Consider the following 25,866-nt stretch of genomic DNA (forward strand, 5'->3'; position numbering starts at 1 on the left):
GCGGTATTTCCATAACCTCCCTGCAGCAATGGAAGCAGCTCCTGAAAAAAAACAGATCTGCAGCAGCCCCAATTCAGGCCAGTTGCCCCCCAGCCTGCAGTCCACCTCCAGGTAACACAGATTGGATGTAACCAGAAGCCTGCTGTGTATTATAGCTCAAAGGAAGGGGGCGCCAAGGAGCTGAGAGCTCAGCTGCTCCGCACCAGGTCTGACTGCCCCTCTAGCCTTGAATTGTGTGTTCAACTGCAAAATTGCTAGCAAACAGTGCAGAGAGCACTGCATTGATTTCTGTTACACTAAATAGAGTGTTAAAATAACAGAGAGCTTTCTGCTGTAGACCAAATCAAATCAGGGTTAGAAGGACATAAAGCTGACCAGATATATTGTTCGTTATTAATCTAAAATTTGCATTTTATGCTGAATTTCACTTTAACAATATAGCACCTCTGTGTTATCGGAAGAAACCGTGAAAGGAAGAGTATCATGAATGTGTTGTGTTTTCACGCCTTTTCGACAAAAAAAATAAGCAACGCATACAATAAAAGTGAAAAATGGTTTTTTCTTTTCCGTCTGGAGTCCTTCCCCTTACGAAACGACACGTCTGTGTTTTTCTGCTTCATCACTTCCCTGGGCTCTCTGGAGTCCTGGCCTATGCCACCTGAACTTAAGTTCTGCGTAGACATTCCTGGTTCAGTCGAAGTCTTGGTTCATTTGACAGTTTGAGAATCTTGCTTAGCTCACCCATTCTAGTGAGAATGGAGGAGTGTAAGAATTCAGAGAACGGCCACGATTTCACTCATTGATTTTATTCTTCAAGTAATTGTTTCAGGTGTTTGAAATATTTAAGTCTTATTACCCAGCAATTAGCGCTTGCAGCCTCAGATGGCCAGGGCCGGGGGTCTGAATCCCATATTTGTCGTGTGTGTGTGTGTGTGTGTTGTCCAGATATACCTTAAATGTAGGGGGCAAATTATGGGGACCGGTTTCCTGGTGTCCATAAGGGAAAACTCTATTTTATAAAAATCCATGACTGCAATGAAAAAACTAAAAATGCAAAAACTCATGTATTTTGCTTGGTTATGATTAGGGCAGGGTGGGGGTTAAGGTTGTCATAGTCAGCGTTAGCATTTTTCCCACAGAAATGAATGAGCGGTCCCCAAAAAGATATGATTACATGACTCTGTGTGTGTGTGTGTGGACTTTGCCTGTCCTTCCCATGTTTATGTGGGTTTCTCCCAGTCATGTAGGTAGATATGGTAGATATTCTAGATCCTCCTGACAAAATGTCACCTGGTGTCCCCCCCAGCCCTATTCTTTCATTATATAATTTCACAATTTTATGTATTGTGTGGCCTCTGTAAAGTGCAGGGCTCCCTGAGCCTGCCAGAGTATCCATGCCCCTACCGCACTCCTGGATTTCCCTGATAGTAGATCCTTCCCATAAAAACACATTTACAGAAGAACTTGCAATAAATGGTGAACAAAGTTCAGGAGAATCTTATCAATAGAGAAATTAAACGTCTCTTTTCAGGCTCTCTTTCCTGTTTGGTCCCTTCTTTGGTTCCCTGTTCCATTTCAGTCTCATTCGTGCATCTCTGGCTTTCTGTCGCGTGTTTCAAGCCAAGCTTGAAATAGCAGATCAATGGGATACCCTTGTCCCAGTCTGGGGACCCCACTGTAAATGCAGACAAAGGTGACCTCAAACTCAAGCCAATGCTGAGAGGAGAGGAATGAACGGGAACCGGTTCAGTCGGTCAAAGGACGTTAAGCTGGCAAGAAGCAGAGGCTGACTCTGCCCCCAGTCTGCAGTAATGCTGTCCTGAACAGTTTTTCAGGTGCTTTGGGACCCAGGATGGCAGGAGAGATGAGGAGGAACATGGTGGATTGCTGCTTCACCTCCCAGGAGAAACTGAACCTACATTGTGCTGATGTGGATGGCCCTCTGTACCATCCTGAGGACCTTTCTTCAGTTGTTCCTTCCTGGTAACCTCTGGTTGTGACCTCACCTTCCTCCAGGGCATCTGGATGGACGATAGACACCCATTACCCATTGTGGGCTATAACAGTTAATGGGCAACATCAAGGGCCTGTTACAAAGTTTGACTGCAACGTCAACAGCAGTTACGATACTAATATCAGGGGCGTTATGCAAACTAAATTTGTGGGTAGGCACCATTTCACACCCACACACAAAACAAAAAATACACAAATGCAGATATTATTGTTCTTGAAATTTTATGTAGCTATTACATACACATGGGTATTTGTTTTACAAACTCATTTGGTCTGCCATCCTCCTTGCTAGCTAACGTTAGCTAACTAACATTAATGTAAGTTCATAACACACCTTCACAGTATGCCTGTGCTTGCATATCGATTAGCTACCCAAGCAGACATGTGCGTGATATAGTTTGACAGTTTTAGGCGAATGCAGCACATGTCTGTGGGGCAACAACACAGAAACAATTTAGTTGCCTTCTTTTACTTGCAGTAGCACATTGACTTGGCTAGCAATTATAAACGGCTAAAGATAGCTAACCTTGTTTACCGGTGCTGAGATATAAGTCGTGCATGTCACAGCCTGACAAATTGTTGATGCTCTGTAAAGTTATCCGTCAAAGACAAGAATGATGAGGGATGGGGGAGGGGATTAAGAGATGTGATCTCAAGGAGGAAGCTTGATTATCGGCAAGTTAACTGTAAGTTTAACGACGTGTTATTTTCAGTTAATATAAGCCCGTTATTGGTTGACTGAATAATTAACTTATACATTTCATGGGTAGGCATGTGCGTACATAAATTGACTGGCACAATGCCACTGACTAATATTATCCTGATGAGTGAAGAAAGGAGAATTCAGTTCTTCTGAACACAAGGTTCTAGAACGTGCAGTACATCTATTGTACTGTGTCCAGACAGACCTTCCATGTAAACAGATAATACCTTGTTATGTTTGGACAGCATGTAGACCTTCATTTATTGGAACCCATTTTGGTTTTAACACCTGTTTTTGCTTAAGGGTAAGAAAGCTTAAATAAAGAATATTCCCCGGGGTGCTAGATTTATATAACGGGCTATCCTGGCCTTCACTGGAGTAGACAGATCTGTGACAACATAATGAACAGGTGTTCAAAGCTGTGCTTAACAGAAGCATGCCGAAAGCCTGACTCTTGCACATATTCAGCTGTTCCGCTGAAATATTACACATTAGCCATTTGTTGCATCAACAGGCAGTTTGCACAAATATAGCGGCGCTGTCCGAGAAGGGGCAACGGAGTCCAGGTGCGACAAGCATCCTCCACAGGCTCGAGAAACTGTTTTGTCACGCTAAGTCTGTAGGTGTAACACAGTGTGAGTGACTGTGTGGCAGGAACTGGGGAGGAATAGGGGCATAAGCAGAGGCGTAGTTAGAATCTCTGGACCCCCTGATAAAATGTCATCTTGGGCCCCTCGCTGCCTTTACATTATCTATCCATCCATCCATCCATCCATTTTCCAAACCGCTTATCCTACTGGGTTGCGGGGGGTCCGGAGTCTATCCCGGAAGCAATGGGCACGAGGCAGGGAACAACCCAGGATGGGGGGCCAGCCCATTGCAGGGCACACTCACACACCATTCACTCACATTCACACCTATGGGCCAAGTCCAATTAGCCTCAGCATGTTTTTGGACTGTGGGGGGAAACCGGATCACCCAGAGGAAACCCCACGACGACACGGGGAGAACATGCAAACTCCACACACATGTGATCCAGGCGGAGACTCGAACCCGGGTCCCAGAGGTGTGAGGCAACAGTGCTAACCACTGCACCACCATGCCGCCTCTGCCCTTACGTTATATAATCTTATATTATTATGTATTCAAGGGCCCCTGTAAAGTGCCAGGGTATCCATGTCCCTACTGCCCCCATAGGCGTACAATTGGGTTCTGATCTACATGATGAAAAGTCAGTGAATTTGCTTTTCAAAGCCAACTTGCAGCATGTGAAGCTTCTAACACTTCCAGTGTGTGTGTGTGTATATATATATATATATATATATATATATATATATATATATATAAATATATATATATATATTTAAAACACAAGCCAGGCTGTAGTGCCGACATCATGACTTTCAAATAAATACCATTTCATTTAGAGATGTTCTGCTTAGACGGCATTTGTTCTCTATCAGGTTCTTCACCTGTGATATTCATAATGGGAGTGTATCCTGCCAACTCTCCATTTTTTCTTGCTACTGGCCACTGCAGTTTTTTTCCCACTCTTATTCTGTGAAGTTGCTGTCCTCTCCCTCTCCAGCGCTTCCCAGCCAGCTCTCTTATCCTCCCCCTCTTCCTGTCCTTTCTCCCCTTTATCTATCGCCACCCAATGCTTCCTTTAAACAGTTCCCAAAACCTTGCACATTTTTATGCGGACAAACGTTTGAATAAAATCAATTGGATGAAGGTAGACATGCCTGCAGACATCTGCATCAGTATATAGTTGTATTAGAACTGTATGTTTCATTCAGGTACCTTTAAGAGAGATAAGTGCTCAGACGCTGACTCTTCTGAATGATTGAGCACGTCGACAATGAGGAATCACATGACCATGTGAACTGCGGTGGAAGAAGTGCGGAGGTGAAGTTTACAACCCAGGGCTGCGACCCTGCAACGCCCTCTTACTCGACGCTATCAAGTCCCGAGGCTTTGCTGCCAGGGAGGTAGGCGGGGCCTCTGTTCGCTGACTGACCCCCTTCTTGATCACCCTGAGGTTCCTTCAGGTGCTCTCGTGCCTGCTTTGCCTCTCGTCATCGATTAGAGAGGCTTCCGGCTCTCTGGAGCTCTGCACAGCAGAGGCGGTCGGATGAAGGTGAGCCACTGAGCAGGACATGTGCCAGATGAGAACAGGGGAGGCATATTAAACTGAAAGTCACTTTGGGAGATACATAATACAGGGTGGAAAGGAGAATTCCTTCCAAATTCAGCCATTTCACATGCCATCCATCATACTTACTGAGGTAGGTATCTACACCAAATAACACTTATTTTAGCAATAAAATCCTGGATTATGGATCACAGCTGGCTGCTGCCAGGGTCTCAGCTGACATCTACACCCTCCACCTCCGTCTCGAAGTTTAACACAGAGTCACTTGCGATTCACAGCTGACTGAGGCTTTTCAAAACGTCAAACACATAAAAGCACATTTTCCATCAGGAGCAGAGCTTGTTTGATCATATGAAGGTTAATTCGCATTCACATTCACCAGGGTCCTCAGTACAACGTCCTTAGTTTTGTTACTTCTGAACTGTTCTGTTTTTCAAACTGCGATATTCAATATCCAGGCGAACCTGACCTCTATAAACTAAAGCCATGTAACATCTATTAATTTCTCCCAGGAATGTTTGACATTCAGCGAAAGGGGAATGATAATAAAGTCTTATCGTCATGTGAGGATATTTCTGGGAAATTCTTAGTGTCAGGCTTCCGTCATATTATAGTATCAGTATACATTTGCCAACAAAAATAACAATAAACAACTAAACAAATAAGATTCAAGAATTGCAAGGGCATGTAAGGTACAGTACATCTCAAACCCTTTTCATAATCATTATCGTTACCCAATGCTACCAATAATTACCTACACAAACAGTCACACGTCTCCAGTGACTGCTCTGTGTATAATCCAGGGTAGGTGAGGTTTTTGCTTATGTTTTGTATGCTATGTCCATCTGTAGACATTTTCCTTTTGAAGAGGACTGGTGTGTGCGTCATGGACACTGTTCCGTGTGTTTTCATATGTGCAGTGATGCAGTGAGTGGAGGGTGGGGGTATATCAGTTGGAGGGATATTGCAAAGAGCGCCTGAATTTTCACTGTGTTAACAAGATAAAGGTGGCGGGCTTGGAGGATATAAAGAAAAAAATGAACTCATCAATTCACAGAAGACAATCAGCAATACATCAGGTGCGTGTTGACACTGCGATATGACTAATGTTGATTATTTCCATAGTGCATAAATTTTGCTTAGACAAGTTGGAATGGAAAAGACTCATAGTGTTAGTGAAATTTTTCAGATAGTGAAGGTCCAATACTCTTTTCAAGGTGTGTGTGCTTTTAATTTTCATCTTTAACACAGTACCTGGTACTACCTAACATGCAATAAAATTAACACTTCAGCTGAAAATCGCAAAAGACTGTGATGTAGATTAAATGTGAAATTACAAAGAAAAACAACAGAAATAAATTCATTGTGGAGTAAAACCAAATATTTCGCCCTTCATTCTGTAAAAGTACTCAAAATATCAAGAGTCTTAAATGAACTTGAGCAGTTTAATTCATTGTAATAGCTTATTATGTTCATTTACACTACAGGAGCATTATGGGACTCAAGCTGTTGTTGTTTCACGTCTGACGGGGCAGAACTGATGTTTCCATTATTACTCTGATGCTGTTGCTGTGGTTTTCTACAGAAGGGTTGTAAGCAATGTTTATTACTTGTTTTTCAACCAAGAATAGTAAATTGATTAAACAATTGGTTGATGTATGGCCAAAACAGTTAGTTTTAATTGGTTATTTGCTTGCTTATATGACTTTGTCTGCCTGGGTTGAGTTCAAAGGCTTGTGGTTCAAATGAAGCGGTAACCAAACTGTGTATGAGCCATGCAGGCAGGCTCCTCTCCCATTTATTCCCTTACCACCTGGGACAGCCTTTGTCCTCTGACTCTAAGTGCGTAAGTTGCTAAAAATGAATAGCTGACATATAGCTGAATGGCTCTGTTTCAGTCTTGGTCCGTTTTTATATTTGATGCATTCACAGTGCCTTCTTGAGTATACACTGGTGTAAATTTACTGCATTGCAGGAACATTGGTGCTTTTCCAGCTAATTTCCTTCATTGTACAAATACGCACCAAGGCAAGAATAACTACTGTATCACTTCATAGAAGAAAAATTACGTCTTAATGCTTTTTAAACTGATAAATTATCCATAATCCCTTTACAATGTGTGGACAATTACCTGACAATTATATGGAGCATGTCTGTACCTGCATGTAACACTCATGGACCCTCTAAACTGCTTTATAACCTTTTTACGAATCCTTGAGCTGCAACTCAATCCAAGGCTTAGCTGCTATGTGCTAACAATGTGGCAGAACAACAAAATTAATGATGTGTGCATAGTCTCCCAACTGAACTGAATACACTGAATCAGCTAAATGCAGGGAACAGAACTTTCCACCATCTCACTATGAGCTGCTTGCATTTTATTAACCAACAAGTACACTTATGTTTAAGCAAACCCTAAAATAAATGTGTATGGCATTAAGCTGCAAAGCAATTACCCATGGGGAAGTTTCCTATAATACACCTCATCAGGTAAGGCTGTACTTTCAGTTTAGTCCCTTAAATGATATTGACTTTATTTTTACCATGAATATATCAATTCCCCTTCTGTTCTTGTTCTACAAATGTGGATTATCTAATTGAAATCCCATTATTTTTTGTGTGAATTTGACTTCTGAAATTAAGAATGTAGACTTTATTTACCAAAAAAATAATATAACAACATTCAATTTTTATAGAGCTGTATACTGGTTGAAAGGGATTTAATTTGTTCTGATTACTATAACATAAAATGGGGGCAATGGTCTAGGCTACAAATGATCAGAAGTAAAAATATAAGCCATTAAGTTTAAGTGACTGTCAGAGATCCATTATTAGGTTAGTAATCCATCCATCCATTTTCCAAACCGCTTATCCTATTGGGTCGCGGGGGGTCCGGAGCCTATCCCAGAATCAATGGGCACGAGGCAGGGAACAACCCAGGATGGGGGGCCAGCCCATCGCAGGGCACACTCACACACCATTCACTCACACATGCACACCTACGGGCAATTCAGCAACTCCAATTAGCCTCAGCATGTTTTTGGACTGTGGGGGGAAACCGGAGTACCCGGAGGAAACCCCACGATGACACGGGGAGAACATGCAAACTCCGCACACATGTGACCCAGGCGGAGACTCGAACCCGGGTCCCAGAGGTGTGAGGCGACAGTGCTAACCACTGCACCACCATGCCGCCCCCTAGGTTAGTAATGAAAAACAAAACAAGTCATAATAACTGAGTCTGTTTTTTAAAACCAGTATGCCAGCCATGTTTTAGGATCAGGAAACAAAATTAAGGAGCAGAAGTGCTTGGCAAGTTTCCAATTTCCTTCCGAGCTACATACCATATTCTCATTACCTCATTCACCTGACAAGATATTGTTCTACGAATGCTTAATGTATTTCAATAAACTAGCTTCTATCTGGAGAGCACAAAATATATGATAAGTACGTTATATATTTTCTGGTTTATTCGAAGTTATAACATTGAAGGCTATAATATTATTTTTTCCCAATTCTTTATATATAATAACTAGCTTAGAGACTAATGTGGGAGGTTGAAATTAATACATATTTACCTGTGAAATATTTATTGTGCATTAATATGTTTTATCTCAAATATTATGTTAGCATTAACACAATGACTAGTTAATAAGTCACAAACTGCAACATAATCTTGAATCAAAATTAATAACCACGTTCTCTGCAGTTAGTAATGGCGGACTCGCAGTTACGTATTATGACGCAACCTCCCTTCTTGTACCTATTTTTCATTGGCGCTTACTAAACTTTGGTCAACCAATGAGCTGCATCGTTACTAGAGGGCGAGGAAGTTCTTGCTTATTTTTTTCTGTGGACTGCGATATCTGCAGTTTTAGGTGAGTAAAATAATTTTCAAATTGAATGTGCCGGGACAAATTAAGCTTTTGTTTGTCGCTCGAAGTTTGAATTTAGAGGGGAGTATTCATGCTTATTTCTAGAGCTGGCTCAGATGGGTCGCTACCCCGCCGAAGGAAAGGAGGCACCCATTTGGTTTGTTTGTTACTGGGCCGCCATAACACCACCGAGGAAGAGTGTGAGGACTGCCAGCCGCCTATCACGGCACCTTTTTCCTCATGTAGCTGCTGCGGCGCTCGGATGCTGTCTTGAGCCCAGTCCTCCGACTTGCCGACTATAAACCATTAGTCCCGTCCGTCAGCCAGCCTCGAAACTGTCATGCAAACTTACCTAAAGTACTTAATTTGGTAACTTGGTATCAGTTCATCAGCCCATATAAAATGCTTAGGCACGTAACTTGAGACGTAATCTAAGCTATGTGGTAGCATGAAGTCGAAAGTTTAGGTTTCAGTTTCATACCCGTTTAAGCCGTTACCCAGCAAAAATTTTCATCAAAACAGGCCGCTAATCTAGTACAAATTCATATTTGCCTCATGACGTGTGATTTTGTATATTTGATACAAAGCGGCAGTTGTACATTTATTTGAAGTAGAAATTTTTTATCAGAAAGCGTCTTTATTAATTAGTTGTGGACTGACTGCGAATGAAGCCAGGGATATGCATCATCATAAATTAGAAATATGTTTTTGACTGGCAATGGAGATCACACCTCCTTGCTCAATTTTTATCCCGATGACGAGCCCCATGCTTCCTGTAGGTTTGAAGAAGTGTCGAATTCTTCTGTACACGCATCGTTAGCCTCTTCACATATTGCTAGTCACTCCTGTGCTGAATACTTCCTTCAAAACAGGCTACAAAGCTGTTTTAATCTGGTTTCCTAATTCAGCTGACCATTGCATTTAGTACAATTTCTTTATTGTGGTCAGCATGTCAAGAAAATACATCTGCAGTGTTTAACATCTATGTAGCTGAGAATTTCCATTTTCTTTTCAACAAAATGAAACCATTCTAGCAACATTAAACTTTAATTTCTAATTTATATTAATTTAGTTTTTGTATACAGAAGGCACCCATTTTCACAGCAGTCACATATGAGCTGCAGAAGCAGTAACTAGTGAAATTATATCTAGTAGTAAACGAGACATTGACTCTTTAAATGCATGACTCTTATCTTGCATGTGATTAATTGAAGGATGTTTCAGATCGTTTTCGATTAGCATACCCCTCAGTTACAAGCAAGTACCCCCTCTTACTTGTGGCAAAGTTTATGCTCTCTACCTGCTTAGGATATATTCCACTCTATTGACTTTAATCTCCTACCTTTCCCTCGGGGGTGTCTGATCCAGTTTCAAAGTTCACTAGTATTGATTCAGCTTTTTAAAAAAAAAATCTACGGGGGGGAGCATTTGTGGTGACTCCAGACTCCCAATGTTTGCAGGACAATCTGCCTTGTGTTTTACATGTTATTTCTTTGCAGCACTTGGGTATTTGCGGTATAATCCAGTGCAATGTAAAATGCAATAAAATCTCTAAATCTGCGGTTTGTTGTCAGGCCCTGTCGTCACTCTTAGTCTGCTGTGTGTACTGGTTTATCTGCTCACTCATTTGCTCACCCCCCCCCCCCCCCCCCCCCAAAGTGAGGCAGACTGCATCCATCCGTCTTCCAGACCCACTTATTCAGTACAGGGTCACAGTCCTGGAAAGCACAGGGCATGAATCAGAGGACACTCTAGATGGGGTGCTGGTCTATCACAGGATGCAGTCTCCCAGAGACAGGCAGAGCATGAAAACTCAGCTCGCGCAGTGGCAGGGGTGGGAATCAAACTCACAACCCTGGAGGTGTGAGGCAATACTGATAACCGCCGTGTCACCTTACTGATTGAAATAATTATTATGCAAATTGAATAATCTTAGCCTTCTCTCTCTCATTACTGGGGCCATTGGCTGCTTAGAGACAGCTGGAGAATCTGCCCACATTATGATTTGGCACAACCAAGCCTGAGACCAGATGTCATCGGGGGTGGGTGGGTCTGTCCCTGGAGCAAAATGCCCCCCCCCCCTTCTCCCTGCCTGTCTAAACAATGCAGGAAATATGGGGTGACTGGAGCACATGTTCACGTGCGCCTGATTTGTAATGATCTGTGAGATTAACAGATTAAAATAGGGACCAAAGTGAGCCGTGTCAGAGTGTCTGTAATACCTGGGAATTTAGTGTATTGCAGCGTACAAACGAGGAGGCGGTTAAGTCACCGTTTTGTTTTCACCTTCCAGTGAACCAGCTGAAAGACAAAGTCCGTTCGTGCGCTGCAGCGGTGGCTATTTATGGCTGATCTGTTGAAGGGTGTCTGTGATTCATCAGACTACGTTATGTAAAGCTGCCCTGTTCTGCCCGGTGTGCATTTCAAAAAGGTTTTCTCTAGCAGAACCCCTAGCTCAAGATCGCATTGTGACGTGACTGATATATTATTAAAAAAAAAATCAGTCATGAAGGCGTGTCTCTATTTGATGCAGGAGGCATCCATAACCACTTATCCAGTGCAGGGTCATGGTATAGAGGAGCCATACATACTTTACTTACATCTAATTTATGTGTATTTAAACAAAAAAAAAATGTGTGGTTGAAAGAGGTGATAGTATTAGGCAAGTAAATTACCTCTAAGGCTAATTTATACTTCTGTGTAGAATCTACGCTGTCAGGTACAGCATAGCCACGTACGGTACACGTATGTTACATGAGCCTGTAGCCATACAGTATGAGAGACCTGATGGCTACAGTGTATAATATAGTGCAATCACTTATCAAAATGTGAACGTGAACTTTGACTTTTAATGTTTAAAAATATGACTTTTCTTGTTTCTTAATCCAATGGGTGGTGTTGCCATGGAGCTTAGCGTTAGACTTAACTTAAAGTGCCAGCATATTAAAACAGATTTTTCAGCCAACACTTTGTAACTGACCATCTGTTAGCACAGCATCCAGCGTCTCTCGCAGTCGCTTGGCGAATACTTACTGCTCGGGGAGGGAGACGAGGAGAGGCGCTTTTTCACACCCCCAGGGCAGACATGACGCGCTGCGGTGTTCCGCCTGCCGCGAGGCCTGCGCTCTCCGTCTGAATGAGACATACCCGCCCTGAGAGAGGCGTATTCGGTCACCGGGAAGGGCTGGCACATGGTCGCCCCGTGACTGTAAGCATTAAATATGGCAGATGAAATGTTCTCCTTTTTAATTATTTTCTTTAATGTCTGCTGTGCTGTCCTGACCTAAATGTGTGTATTTAAGAATCTTCTTTGATATGAGGGCACTGGCAGTAGATGTGGAGGTCAGCTAGGAATTCAGCTAATGCCGGCCAAAATGTTGGCCTTTTTATGTTTCAAACGGGCAGAGGAGCATCGGAGGGAAATCAGGCCGCCTTTTTCAGAATGTCATGGTCTGGCAGCTGGTGTACCCTCAGTATGTTTGCTTTCCTTTCTGCCAGGGATGGACGACGCCTCTGTGTACATGTGCTTCCCCTGCTACCAGGAGTTCGACTCCCTGGAGGCTGTACTGGCTCACCAACTGACCTGCAATCCAGAGGCGGTCGAGACGGGGATGTCAGGGCTGCAGGACGAGGTGAGCGGAAACAGGACTGTGAGGCGGCTGAGGGGTCCAAGCTAACAAGGCGGAACGTGACACCGGTGTCAAGTGGTCAACCGGCACAGGTTTGGATGCCACGGTACTCCTGGACTTAGCTGCTGGTGTCCCTAACTTAGCTGGATCGCGGCTTTAAATCCTTAGCAGGAAGGAAGAGTGCGGTGCAAAGCTGTGATTGACAGGAAGACTGCTACTTGAGTTGTGGCGTGGTTCAGGCGGAGGCTTGGCAGGAGTGTCCGAGCTCCAGGGTGATGTATCACTCCCACCCTGATGGATTGCTCGTTGGCTTCCTGACAGGGAAACCCCGCTGCCGCGTCTCGACACGCCGTAAAAACCTGGGTCACGTGCACGTTTTGGCCCACGTCCCTGTCAGCTGTTTAATTATCTCCATTTGCATACCATTGACCAAATTATCATATATCATAACTTAATTCTCATAATTTCTATGTGATGTTCAAGAAGAGTTTGCATTTAAATGAACTGTTTACGTATAGTAAGAATTGAAGAGGTATTTACTCTGAATTTAAATTTCAGCTGTTTTTCAAACGCTAATTATGACTGACTAGACATCTGGAAGCTCTTACTTGTCCTTTGAGCCTATGGTTAAGGCGCTTCGCGTCTCGATTGTGCAGCATGTTCTCTGATTCACTAGAGACTGCTCCTCGGGGTGTTGTATGGCGGCATTAGGAAACCGCAGAGAATCTGTAAGACAATTCAAAAACACACCCGTCGATAAACGGAACCTTGGTACCGTGAGACATTCGATTTGCGCTGGTGTGTCGTGGCAGAATTCCTTTATTTCCCGTTTCATATTTTATTGCCGCCCGTTAGGGTGATTCTAAATGGGGTCACTGAGTCACGTCAGTGGCGTGACTCTCAAAGCAGACCGATGTTGATCCACCCAGCATCTTCGCTCCCTGTGAGCCCGTCCACCAGTCCATGGCCCCCAGTGTCTTGGCTCTTTCTCACATCACATCTTTCTCACGTCACATCACATCACATCACTTTGCAGCCTGCAATCCATTCAGTTGGGATGTGTCATGCACTCCTTGCTGTGCTAGTTAGATTTGTGAGCGGGAATAATTTTACCACTAACTTATTCATTTTATGGATTTGAACAGCTAGTAATATGTAGAATTTGTAGAGTGTTCACATTGCTTTCACAAGGACTGTTGAATTTTGCATACATTTAATGCAGTCAAATCTAGTAGCGTAATAGTAGCTAAACAGAGATTCAGTCATTTTCATTGTCATTTAAATCAGGCTAATTCATAAAATCATTTAGCTTAGGATTTAAAGAGCTTACATATTTAGTTTCTGTTGTAATATGGGAATTCAGAAATGTTTAACCATTACTATGAAAGTCCTTTAATAATAGCGATTTCAGCAGTAATGGTAACGACAAGCCGTGAGCGAGTTTAGCAGAGAGCTCTGAGGTGTAGAATCTGAGCCCGACCCGCAACCTGGTGCTGCATTTGCGATAGTCGCACTCTGCTCCCTGTGCTGCCGTGTCCCTGCTGTGAACGAGATTAATGATGTCTCTGGAACTCTCTCATTTATTTATTATTTTATTCTGTTCTCTCAGTCCCCGTTTCACCCAGAGTAATGTTAAATCCGTATTAATCATCCCAGAGCCAGATCTTTGTGCTCTTTTTTTTGTCTTAAGTGTTGTCAGTTGTTCAGCTTGGGAAAGAGATGGCTGTTTGTGCGCAACCTCTCCCTTATCTCCCGTATCCCATATGGACAGAACCTTGCAAAGGAGCCAGCCAGCTGTATCCTGCTGAACCCCTGTGGTCCTGAAGGACAAGACCAACCTAGGGACTCCTCCGACCCGCAAGAGCAAAATCCTGTTCCGGAAACCGAATGTGTCCTCGGCTCCGATGTGCAGATCCGGTACCAGTGCGGAGACTGTGGCTGTCTGTTCGACTCGCTCCTCCTGTGGCAGCAGCACCGCAAGCTGGACGAGTGCCAAGGGGCTGCGGTGGCCCCCGGGCAGGACACCGAGGGATGGCATGGGGTGGGGGAGCCAGGGGCAGCTGAGCCAGGAGAAGAGGCCCGGGTGGAGGCTGCAGTGGAATCGTATGCAGAGCTCCGAGACGGGGAAACGGCGGTCAGCCGGGATCACTCTTATCTGCAGGTGGGCAAGCCGGGGAATCTGGGCCCGATGAACCTAGAAGAACAGGAGGAGGTTGGACGGGTTGAGGCGCAGACTGGGCCCGATGTCAGCTGGTCTGTTTCGGAGATGAAGTTGACTGATGTACAGAATTCTCAGGATGGCGGTGAGACCAGCAACTCGAACTCAAAGAAGCGAGGGAGCAGGAGGGGAAAAGCCAGTGCGATCACAGTGGCCAATCAGAGCCTGCTATGTGTGGACTGTGGGTGTGGCTTCAGGCTGGTTCCAGAGCTGGTGGCCCACCGCAAAACACATCATGGCCTGGAGGGGGCGCTTCACCGCTGCAGTGTATGTGGCGAGAGTTTCCTTAACACCACCCTATTCCTCTACCACCGTAGGCAGCACAGAAAGAGGGAGCATGAGGAGGAGGGTCAGGAGAGTGCTGGGGTAGAACTGGTAAAGGAGGTACCTGAGCAGGAGCAGGAGGGTACTGAGGTGGGACTGGGGCAGGAGGCACCTGAGCAGGGGCAAGAGGGCACTGGGGTGGGCCTGGGGCAGGAGGTACATGAGCAGGAGCAGGAGGGCACTGGGGTGGGACTGGGGCAGGAGGCACCTGAGCAGGGGCAAGAGGGCACTGGGGTGGGCCTGGGGCAGGAGGTACATGAGCAGGAGCAGGAGGGCATTGGGGTGGGACTGGGGCAGGAGGCACCTGAGCAAGGGCAAGAGGGCACTGGAGTGGGACTGGGGCAGGAGGTAGCTGAACAGGAGGCTGGACAGGGGCAGGTGGAGACTGAACAAGTACAGGTGGTGGCTGGACTGGGGCAGGACATAACTGGGGAGGGGCAGGTGGGGGCTGAACAGGAGGCTGGACAGGGGCAGGTGGAGACTGAACAAGTACAAGTGGTGGCTGGACTGGGGCAGGACATAACTGGACAGGGGCAGATGGAGACTGAACAGGGGCAGGAGGGGGCTGGGCAGTGGAGCATAAATGCAACAGGGTGTTCTGGTTCTGCTGATTCTCTACCAGAGAGGGGAGATGGGTGTCAGGAAGCCATGCAGGAGGCAGAGGAAGCCCGAAAGGTTCCAGAACCGAGCGCCTCGCTGACTGCCAAGGCCGATATAGAACAGCTCGGTCCAGACGTGAGTGGTCCGGCCACGACAATGAGCCCCAGTTTCCTCTGCATCACCTGCGGCTTGGCCGTCAGCACGGAGTCTGAGCTGGTGCAGCACCGCAAGACGCAGCACGCCCTAGGGGAGGTGCTGCACCGCTGCCCCGAGTGCGACGAGGGCTTCACCAACACCACCCTCTTCCTGTATCACCGAAGGCAGCACCGCGGCATCACCAAGGACGCTGCGGGGGCCCCGGGGACGGACGTCCACCAGAACCCATCCAAAGGGGCTTCCGTAGTGCTTTTTGACGGGGTGCGGCTGCAGAAGAGGCGAAGAGGTGAGGCCTTGCGGAGTTTCATGTGCACCTGCGTCATGCTCGGCGTCCCCGTGATTCTAAAAGCCAATGCTGTCCACGGTCTCTGCAGAGGATGGGGCGGAGGAGGCGGACAGGACCGGCGACGCTACAGGGAGCTCCAGCCTGCCACCGAGAGCAGAGCCGCCATCAGAGCCATCGGCAGGCGGCCTGGCCACGCCGGCTGAGCTGTACCGGGACTGGTCGCGTACGCCGCTGCCCCACGCCTGCCCCTACTGCGAGCTGACGTTCACGCGCCGCTGCCTGCTCCGCGCCCATGTCTTCAGCCACACGGGCAAGAAGCTGTTCAGCTGCGAGGTGTGCGGGAAGGCCTTCTCCTGCCCCAGCAACCTGATGCGGCACAGCCGCACCCACTTGGGCACCAGGCCCCACTGCTGCCAGGTCTGTGGAAAGTCCTTCTCACATTCCAGCACGCTCAAGCGGCACCAGGCCGCCCACGGCCAGCCGGACGGCAGCACCCAGCGTCCCCACGCCTGCCCCGACTGCCCATCCAGCTTCCAGACGCGCTCGCAGCTTCAGAGGCACAGGTGAGGGGCCATCTTCGCCAGGAAGCGGGCATGAGCAGAGCTTGGTCCATCTGGGGGGGATTTATTGTGCGTGTCCAGCTTGTATTTTATTTAATTAAGACACCATTGATTTTGAAATGATTGCATTACTGTAGTGATCGCTGTCAGCGCCCGTCTAAAAGTATTTTAATGAACGTGTTTATTCGAATAGATGATTCTGGGAAATTTACCGGCTCGCATTGGCTGTAGTACTTAGCGATCGCCGTAATGCATGCTTAGTGCCTCGTGTATAGCAATTAGCGGATTGTCTCTGTTTCCCAGGATTGTATGGGGTGGGGGGGGGACGGCGGATTGGTCCAGTGGGCTGACATGAAGGGAGGGGTGCAGACGTGTGCTGGGCCTCCATTTGTAGGCTGACAGGCTGAGCTTTCGGACAGCAGCTGAACGTGGTGGGTGTCTCAGCCATTTTGAAGGGCCCATTCCCCCAGGAATCAGTCACAGCCAAGGGAAATGCAGAAAGCGGTCAGGAGTGACTGTCGTTGTTCACCATCAGTAATCAGATATGGACAAACAGCATACACATGCTCTCTCTCTTTATATAACCTGCTTTCTGCTCTCATAATTAACTTGGAGTATTTCCAAACTCTGAGTGGCACTGTGGCTTAGTGGATAGTACTGTTGCCTCACACCTCCATGGTTGGGTGTTTGAATCCTGCCTTCCTGATTGGCATCTCTAAATTGCCCATAGCGAATGCGTGTCTGATATACTGGCATCCCATCTAGGATGAACCCCAACCTTATGTCATGTGCTGCCTGGGATGGGCTCCAGCCCCCCCATGACCCTGCTCAGGAAAAGGGGTTGGAAGATGGATGGATGAATTATTGAAAAATTAATAATGGGGATCCAGATTTTTTCAAAGGAAATGAAATTCAGTATTTCAACAATTTCTTGTTAAAAAGTCCACTCCATTTTTACATTTCATTAAAATTAGAAATATTTTAAAACTGTGCTTCAAAAAATGAATATAATGGGTATAATTTGTTCCCCAATAAATGCAAGTAAGTGAGCAATTTATCTGGGCTGCTGGCACTGACAGTGAATACCCGTGCGGCTGCTAGTTGATGTCCTGTGAGTACCCCTGTGGCTGGTACATGGTTTCTCCTGAGTATCTTTGTTAGTGGTACTCGCTGTCCCTTGAGTACCCATGCAACTGGTACTCACGATCCCTTGAGTACATGCGTGGCTGGTACTCATTGTCCCCTGAGTATCTATACGGGTATTTCCCGCGGTTCCGTGAATACCTGTGCGACTGATTTCCACTGTCCCATGAGTACCTGTAGGACTGGTATGCACTGTGAGTACCCATGCAGCTGGTGCTGATAATGTGATCCCTGTCCATAAAACTCAGAGGATGCTCTCGGTGGGGAAAACTCGGATGCAGATGATTTGTAGGTTTCGGAGTCATTATCTTTCTTGACGGAAACAGACTATGACGGCAGAGGTGGCTCATTTTAACACTGAGGCCCAGACAGTGTAATGTGTTTGCCCTTGCCGTAGGGAAGCAGGAGGGGGAGAGTAGCCAGTGTCCATTTGTCATGGAATAGGGAGGGTGTGAGGATTTATGTCAGGGGCTTGCAGTAAACGCTTACAGAGCAAAATGGTGATCAACAGAAATAAATGCGCACACTGGCTGTAAGGTGTTAAAAAGGTTGGTTTAACAGTCACAGTGAAGGATAGGAGCGCACTGCCCCCACGGTCAGCGTAAGTACATTCGGTGGCTGGCTTGTTGACACATTCTAAGCTGCGATCAGCACTGTTAGCGAAGGCAAGGGCTTGGGAGAATTTAAAGAGCCATCTTGGGGATCTTTAGAGCTGGTGAGCTGGAGCCGGTGAGTCGTCCGTCTGCCGGGAGACCGTGGGAGGCCACTGTTCCTCTCATGGTCAGGGGCTCCATCTATAGCAGGGGAGAGGTGTAGGTCTTTGGCTGACCCTCCCTGGGGGGAAGCGTCAGCATTTTCCTTGTGACCAAGGAAAGGACGAAGGGAGAGCAACACGCGTGTGTTTTTTTTTATTTTTCGGGTGGGGTGGGGGGGGGGGGGGGTATTGTTCTCCTCAGCTGACGAGGCAAGAACGTCAGCCAGAGAAGGGCCGCAGTGCTCCACATGGGAAGGGAAAGAACCCCAGGGAAGTAAGCGTGTGCGGGCAGGGAGCCATGGGGCACGGCTGGAGGAAAGGGGAAGACGTGTTGGCCGGCTCCTAACAACTGCCTGATGGAAACCAGCAATGGCTTTGCTGGGGGACTATTGAAAGTGTGTAATTAAACTGTGGGAGCGCCTCGTGCCCAAGCTTCCTCCTTGGCGGATGATAACAAAACACTGGCGTGATGCGGCCTCTCCGCTCAGAAAATAAGTGTTTGCATATCTTGCCATAAATGTCAGCCCCTCTGTAATTGTCGGCTTGCCAGCCTAGCGGGCTGGTTTGTTGACTCTCCTGCGCTGCTCTCAACCACTAATTTTTCCTTGAAATCTGCTGCTCTCAGCCAAAACCGGCGGTGTTATCGTTTTATTTTTAACTGATCCTGTACGGTGTCCTCGGCGCGGGTCCTTTCTGGTGTTCAAGGCTGCAATCGTCCTTCTGTCTCAGAAGTGTGGACATGGTGCTTTCTGTGGGCACGCTTTCCTGATGATCATGCAACGTTAGTTTGTTATCGTCAAGTTATGGCACATGATTTTCAAGTGTTGGCCTAGAGGATAAGGCTGGCCTGAGTGTGTGTGTGTGGGTGCGTGCGTGCGTCCACCTGCCCACGCGTTTTTGTAGGTTTGTAGGACCTGATTTCCCCACAATGTGATGAGTCTGAACTTACCATGTGGAATACAATGGGGAAAAAAAAACTTAAAATGCCAAAAGTCTTTAGGGTATGGTTAAGGTTAGAATTGGATGATATGGAGAAAAAAATCATATCAATATATTTCGGCTGAATGGCGATATATATCTGAATATTTTTATGAAGTGGAAAAAAATTCAGTTGTAAGTCAAAGCAATACAGGATGCCATTAAAACCATGAGAAATGAATTTATGATTAACAGGCCTATAGTATCTGAAAGTGCTTTCAGTAACAGTGCAGTTATGCTACAGGTTAAGAATACATGCAAATCTAAACGAAATATTTAAATGTTAACAAAAACTGGCTGGTCTAAGTGTTCTAGAAGCACGTGTTTGAAATTACATGAAAATGTACGCTGCAACACAAATGTAAAAATGTTATTAGATAGAAGAAAGTGACCTGTCACGTGGTCTCTGTTATTTTAACAAACAATAAATTGTAGCAGGTTTTCCTTAACAAAATATTGTATACAACTTTGTAAATAGAAGCTAGTAAAGCCAAGCTTGTGAAGTAGCTCGTGTTGAGGTGGTCTTATCTAAGCATTTTATTCAAGCTTAAAGATTATGGTCAGGAATTCCCTACCAATTGCTAATTGCTAAGATAAAATTGATCTGATATGATAACTTGCAATAGTTGCATTGGCACTTTTAAAAGAATATCATGCTTGATGAGTGGGCTACTTGCGTACAATCACTTACTTCAGCTCTTCTTTTCATACACAGGTTCAGCTGCACACAGATATACAGAATATAACTATTGCACTGTCTGATGTGGTTATACTAATTTAATAAACAGGGTTAACCCCATCACTGCATACGTGCACACGAGTGGCGGTGTGGTTAACCCCATCACTGCATACGTGCACATGAGTGGCGGTGTGGTTAACCCCGTTACCGCATACGTGTGTGTGAGTGGCGGTGTGGTTAACCCCGTTACCGCATACGTGTGTGTGAGTGGCGGTGTGGTTAACCCCGTTACCGCATATGTGTGTGTGAGTGGCGGCGCAATTAACCCCGTCACTGCATACGTGTCCATGAGTGGCAGCGCGGTTAACCCTGTCACCGCATACGTGTGCGTGAGTGGCGGCGCGGTTAACCCCGTCACTGCATACGTGTGCGTGAGTGGCGGCGCGGTTAACCCCGTCACTGCATACGTGTGCGTGAGTGGCGGCGCGGTTAACCCCGTCACTGCATACGTGTGCGTGAGTGGCGGCGCGGTTAACCTCGTCACTGCATACGTGTGCGTGAGTGGGGGAGCGATTAACCACCTCACCGCATACGTGCATGCAAGTGAGGGTGTGGTTAACTCCGTCTCAGTGTTTTCTACTGCACCAGGTACTGTACTTTTGGTACTAAAAATTTGGTTCCACTGATTTCCGGCCATGAATCAGCACCTGAAGTTCCAAACCAGCTTGGGTACTTTTTCGGTAATTTGGTATATTAGGGTGGAATTTGCAGATCTGATTATTGTTAACTCATTATGTATATAATGCGCCTCACAAGCACAATGTACATCCACCATCTGGGCAGGTTGGGCGGGCGTTTGTTCGTTCGTTCGTTGGCCAAAGCGGTAAATGTTCTGCTGAACCCAGCACTGAATAACAGTCATTAAAAAAAATAAAATGGAATTTAGGAAAAAAACAACATATTTCATAGGATGCACACACGCACAATAATGAATAACAGTCATTAAATTGAGCGTTCGTTCGTTCGTTCGTTCGTTCGTTCGTTCGTTCGTTCGTTCGTTCGTTCGTTCGTTCGTTCGTTCGTTCGTTCGTTCGTTCGAGCAGTAATGTCCTACTGAACCCAGCACTAAATAAGTCATAAAAAAGAATAAAACTGAATTTAGGAAAAAACGAAATAGATTTTATAGGACGCACGCACAATAATGAATAACAGTTATTAGGGCGGGCGGGCGGGGGTTGGTTCGTTCGTTCATTCGTTCGCTGGCTGGCTGGCTGGCTGAATAACAATCATTAAATGTGAGATTTTTTTCTTATTGCATTGTTCTTATTTCCCATCCACTCCCTAATTAGACACTTCTTAGGTGAATAAATATGATTATAATGTAAAACATGGAATTCAGAAGAATAAAAATTGAAAAAATAAAAAGGAATTTAGGAAAAAACAAAACAGATTTCATAGGACCATACTATTCTTTAATCACATCTGTATTTATATAGTTTTGAAAATAAAAATATCTAAAAAAAAAAGCATTTAAAGCATATTATGCATGATTTAAGAAGAGTGTATGAAACTGGTAGCCCTTCATATGGCTCAGTACCCGTGAAGTAGCTCTGTTTCGAAAAAGTTGGTGACCCCTGACCTAGATTACAGTAGCCATCTCAAAGCATTGGTTGTTGTTCGTTTTAACCAGTCATTTACATATGCATAAATCTAGAAGTGCTCCTAGCATTTTTCACAGTCTCAATGCAACTTTCTCATTGGATGATTTGTTTTACCCTCTTGGTGCATGTCACTGTTTTAGCTCCGATTTTCCGCTTGCCAACAGTTTTCGGAAATCGCTGACAAAATCTCCCAGATCTGAGGCAAATCGGTGTGAGATCACTCTCTCCAAACTGTTCACAGTGAAACTCGACAAAGTCACCGATGCATTGCAGATGCCCGCCAGATATCTACCAGACTAAATACCTGGACCTGTTGGCAACTCCAAATCCTGTAGGTGTGAAAGGTGCTGCGATTGGCAACGAGTGCGGCGAGCCACAGACAAGGAGAGCGCAAGACATGGGGCGAGGCGAAACCCGAGGGAGGAATTTAGAAAGGTGTAAAAAGTTCAGTTTCTCTAGGACACACACACACACGTGCGAGGGAGCATCTTGGAGAGAAGCGTCTTCCTGAAATGAAAGCGAGAGAAGTGAGCTCTGTCCAGTAAACAGAATGACAGACACACAAGCTTAATGGTTAATCTTAAATGCCACACTAATCTCCCCTTTTTGTTGTTTAATGAATTTTACTGTATTGTCTATTTTCTTTTTTCGAAGAAGGGTCATTGTAAATTGTAAAGGTTTTGAAAATGGTAAAATGGGTATTTGGTAGGTGATTAGATGCCCTAATAAAAATTATTACCGTATATAATATGGCCGTACAGTTAAATTTGATGGGTGTTTTAATGCCCTAATAACGAAACGAAACAGGGGAAAAGTATAAATATGTGTTTTTGATGTAGGCAGAAAAAAACCTGTGAAGGTAATGTACTATAGCTTTTGTTGTGATGTCGTTCTGCAGCGCTGTCAGTTTTCATACCAGTGGTGCATCAACAGAAGTTTTTAAACAAAAAAACAACAAGCATGGCGCCTCGCGCAGTGGAAAAGTGTCTGTAGTTAGGATATGTACCTGTTACCTGTCTCCTTTCTCCACCCCTGCAGGCTCCAGCATGCTGGTAACCAGTTTACCTGCTCAACCTGTGGCCAGTCGTTCAGGCGTAAAAAACACCTGGATTTGCACTCGCTCACACACCAAGGTGCGTCCTGCCCACCACCCTGCTCTCCTCTCCTCCTCCCCAGCAGCGCTAAGGATCCCAAGCGTAAACGGGAACGTGGGTTTTTTTTTCTCTCTGCAGGAATTCGCCTCACACACTCCGACTCTGGGTATTAAGTCAGCCGCATAAATAATAATCCCTTTGCCTAATCCTGTTAAAACAGCCACCCTCGCTGGGTATTTTTTTCCTGTGTGAAGAGCACAGGACTTCTGGGGACAAATGCTTTAAAAGAGTGGTAAACACCTTAAATGCATTGCAGTTATGACTTTAATGTGTTCAATAATCGTTTTAAAAATGGAGTACCTTTGGAATATGAGATAAGTCTCAGCTGTGACTGAATGGCTGGGTAGGTACTGCAGACCTGATGAACTGTGTTATATCTGTTATCAGCAGGTGGTGACATGGGAGTTTCCAATCCTGTCTTTAATTAGCCCATAGTGTGATTGTGTGACTGAGCGTGTCCCTTGTGATGGACTCGCGCCCCACGCCTGGTGCCCTGTGCTGCCTGGATCTGGCCTCAGGCTCATTCTGACCCAGCACTGGCTACACAGTTATGGAACAGGGATGGATGGATGAACGCTAACACAAAATAATTATGCTGCAAATACAAATACCCTTTAAGAATGTAAATCACCGCGCCATGTCTTCTTAAAGCATTTTTCGAATGTCCAAAAAAATAATAAAAACTGCCCTCAGTTCAAGAGCAAAACTGTCCTAAAAAAACAACTAAATTATTCCCTTTTCTCACTTGCATATCAAAGGGCGTTCCACAAGAACGCAGTCTGATGGTGGCGCGCATCCCGAGTGACGATGAGCTTTCCATTAGCGTGACTCTCCGAATGTGGCATCAGGTTCCCTAGCAACCCAGCCCCGCTTTGCTTCTGATCGTTACATATCGTTTGACAAAAATAGACGTCTGAACGGGCACTGGGAAGTACATATAGCTGTAGCCTTAACGTATGAACTACAGTATATACAGCATGTATGCGTCCTTTGTCTGTGCCACTGGATATATATATATACACACACCTGATGTTTCTTCCACGCATACTGAGAAATACTACATATTACTGGCTTTAGAATTAATTCCTTCTTATGGTGAAGGTAAATATTTGTTTTTAGTGTGAAAGATGCACTGTTGCTTAAAAAGACATTTTTTTCCGATTAATTTACCGTGCTTCTGAGCTGCCTTTGCGGAAAATGTGTGATATCAGGTTCCCTAGCAACACAGCATTGTTTCTCAGCATGTATATATACTTTTTTTTCTTTTTTTTTTGTGTTTTATTTATTTATTTTATTTATTGCTGCCTCTGGGTCAATCGCCAGTGGGAGTTCACACTTGCACCCAATTCGCAGGCAGTTTTTTGCGATCTGCCACCCCTTCCTGGAGCTGGCTGCCGGACACGGTGCCTGATTAGCGGCCTCTCCGGCGTGCTTTCTGTGGGTCGTGGTCTCTGCCCTAACCCCCCCTCCCCCCACCCCTTTTGCCTTTCCAGAAAAGGAGCCCAAGACGTGCCCACACTGTTCCGCCCAGTTCCTGAGCCAGGCTGTGCTCAATGTGCACTTACGCCGCTGCTCCGGGGAGGACGACCGGGCGCGGGGCCGAGGCAGGGGCCAGGGCCGGGGCAGGAGCGTGGGCCAGATGGAGTGTGACATGTGCGGTCACTGCTGCGTCACCCAGGAGGGCCTGGATCTGCACCGGCTGTCGCACACGGGCCAGACTCCCCTGCGCTGCCCGCTCAGCCCCTGCCGCCGGCGCTTCGCCACCAGCGCCGCCCTGGAGGAACACGTGCTGGCCCACTGCCGCCGGCTGGCCTTCAAGGGCTCCGACGCCACCCCCAGGCCTTTCCGCTGCGAGCACTGTGGGAAGGGCTTTGCCTACGCCTCCACGTTCCGGCTGCACATGCGCACCCACACTGGCGAGAGACCCTACGAGGTAATTATGCCGCTTTCCAGGGGGCGTCTTTATCTGGTGCGACATGGTGCCAGGCAACAGAGCTGGGGTCCTGGCATCCTTTGGAACCAAAATTCTGGGTTTTAAAAGACTTCATTCTCCGCAAGTAATTCTGAACTTTTGAAGCATGGGTAGTGTGATGAGAATGCTTAGCTAGCCATCCTTCTCGCCTGTCTTTCCTGTCCCCAGTGCTCCCAGTGCGGGAAGCGCTTCCGCCAGCTGCCCCACCTGCAGGACCACGAGCGGATCCACAGCGGCGAGCGGCCGTTTGTCTGCTGGCTGTGCGGGAAGAGCTTCTCGGTGGCGGCGCGGCTGACGGAGCACGCGCGCACCCACAGCGGCGAGAAGCCGTACACCTGCAGCCGCTGCCCACGCACCTTCCGCTCGCGCTCCAACCTGGACAAGCACAGCAAAGTGCACGGAGACGCGCCCGCCACCAAGGGCACCGCCGGCCAGGGTGAAGGCGAGGCCGCTGTCCGCACCATCGTGCTGCTGCAGACCTCCACTCCCGTCACCTCTGCCCAGAACCAGCCGCAGGCCGAGGTCTCGTTCCCGGGGACGACATCCTCTGTGGTCCTCCTGCACCCCTCCGTGTCTGTAGTGGATGGACAGGACATCCAGCATGCCATTGAGTTCATCATAGAGTAGATTCAAGGACCTGGGGAGTTCGGGGGTGAGGTTTGTGGATGGGTGTCCTACAGCTGGGTAATGTGTGTCTGGATGTACAGGGCTTGTAATTTTTAATAAAATGGTTCCCATTTCACTTTGGACCTTGAAAGTCATTTTATGTGGCAAGACCTGGCCACCGCCGCAACCGTGACCCCAACTCGGGTCACTCTTGGCTGTAAATCTGGAGGCAGGGGTATAGCCCCTGACAGACAGACGTGGACAGACAGAGGTCAGCTAGCTCCTCCGTGATGGTGCAGAGATGCTCTTGGTACGTGTGGTTCAGCACGGGGGCTCACAGTCCCCCCCCCGGCGTGTTATCGACGCGCTCTCTCATTTAGATCGGGTCACTCGCCTGCTG

General features: G+C 46.5%; 1 protein-coding gene and 1 long non-coding RNA gene across 7 annotated transcripts; one reads left to right on the top strand and one right to left on the bottom strand.

Moving 5' to 3' along the window:
• Window positions 1-1,112: 1,112 nt before the first annotated feature.
• Window positions 1,113-5,741, bottom strand: LOC125749207 (uncharacterized). The gene is made up of 3 exons (XR_007399802.1): window positions 5,626-5,741; window positions 4,520-4,864; window positions 1,113-2,021 (listed from the first exon to the last, which is right to left on the bottom strand). It is a non-coding gene; the product is annotated as an uncharacterized LOC125749207 (long non-coding RNA).
• Window positions 4,800-25,602, top strand: znf574 (zinc finger protein 574). 6 transcript variants are annotated; one of them, XM_049026232.1, is made up of 8 exons: window positions 8,756-8,946; window positions 12,245-12,378; window positions 14,147-15,295; window positions 15,392-15,959; window positions 16,048-16,522; window positions 22,773-22,867; window positions 24,382-24,821; window positions 25,029-25,602. In XM_049026232.1, exons 1-8 carry the CDS (start codon window positions 8,838-8,840, stop codon window positions 25,485-25,487), a joined length of 3,429 nt encoding a protein of 1,142 aa, XP_048882189.1. In that variant the 5' UTR covers window positions 8,756-8,837; the 3' UTR covers window positions 25,488-25,602. The 6 variants fall into 6 exon arrangements, with proteins under 6 accessions (XP_048882192.1, XP_048882191.1, XP_048882190.1 ...); XM_049026231.1 differs by having other exon boundaries at window positions 14,147-15,125; window positions 15,222-15,959; XM_049026235.1 differs by lacking the exon at window positions 8,756-8,946 and adding an exon at window positions 4,800-4,856 and having other exon boundaries at window positions 14,147-15,959.
• Window positions 25,603-25,866: the final 264 nt, after the last annotated feature.

This window comes from Brienomyrus brachyistius, chromosome 9 (genome assembly GCF_023856365.1).
Source record: "Brienomyrus brachyistius isolate T26 chromosome 9, BBRACH_0.4, whole genome shotgun sequence".
NCBI lineage: Eukaryota > Metazoa > Chordata > Actinopteri > Osteoglossiformes > Mormyridae > Brienomyrus > Brienomyrus brachyistius.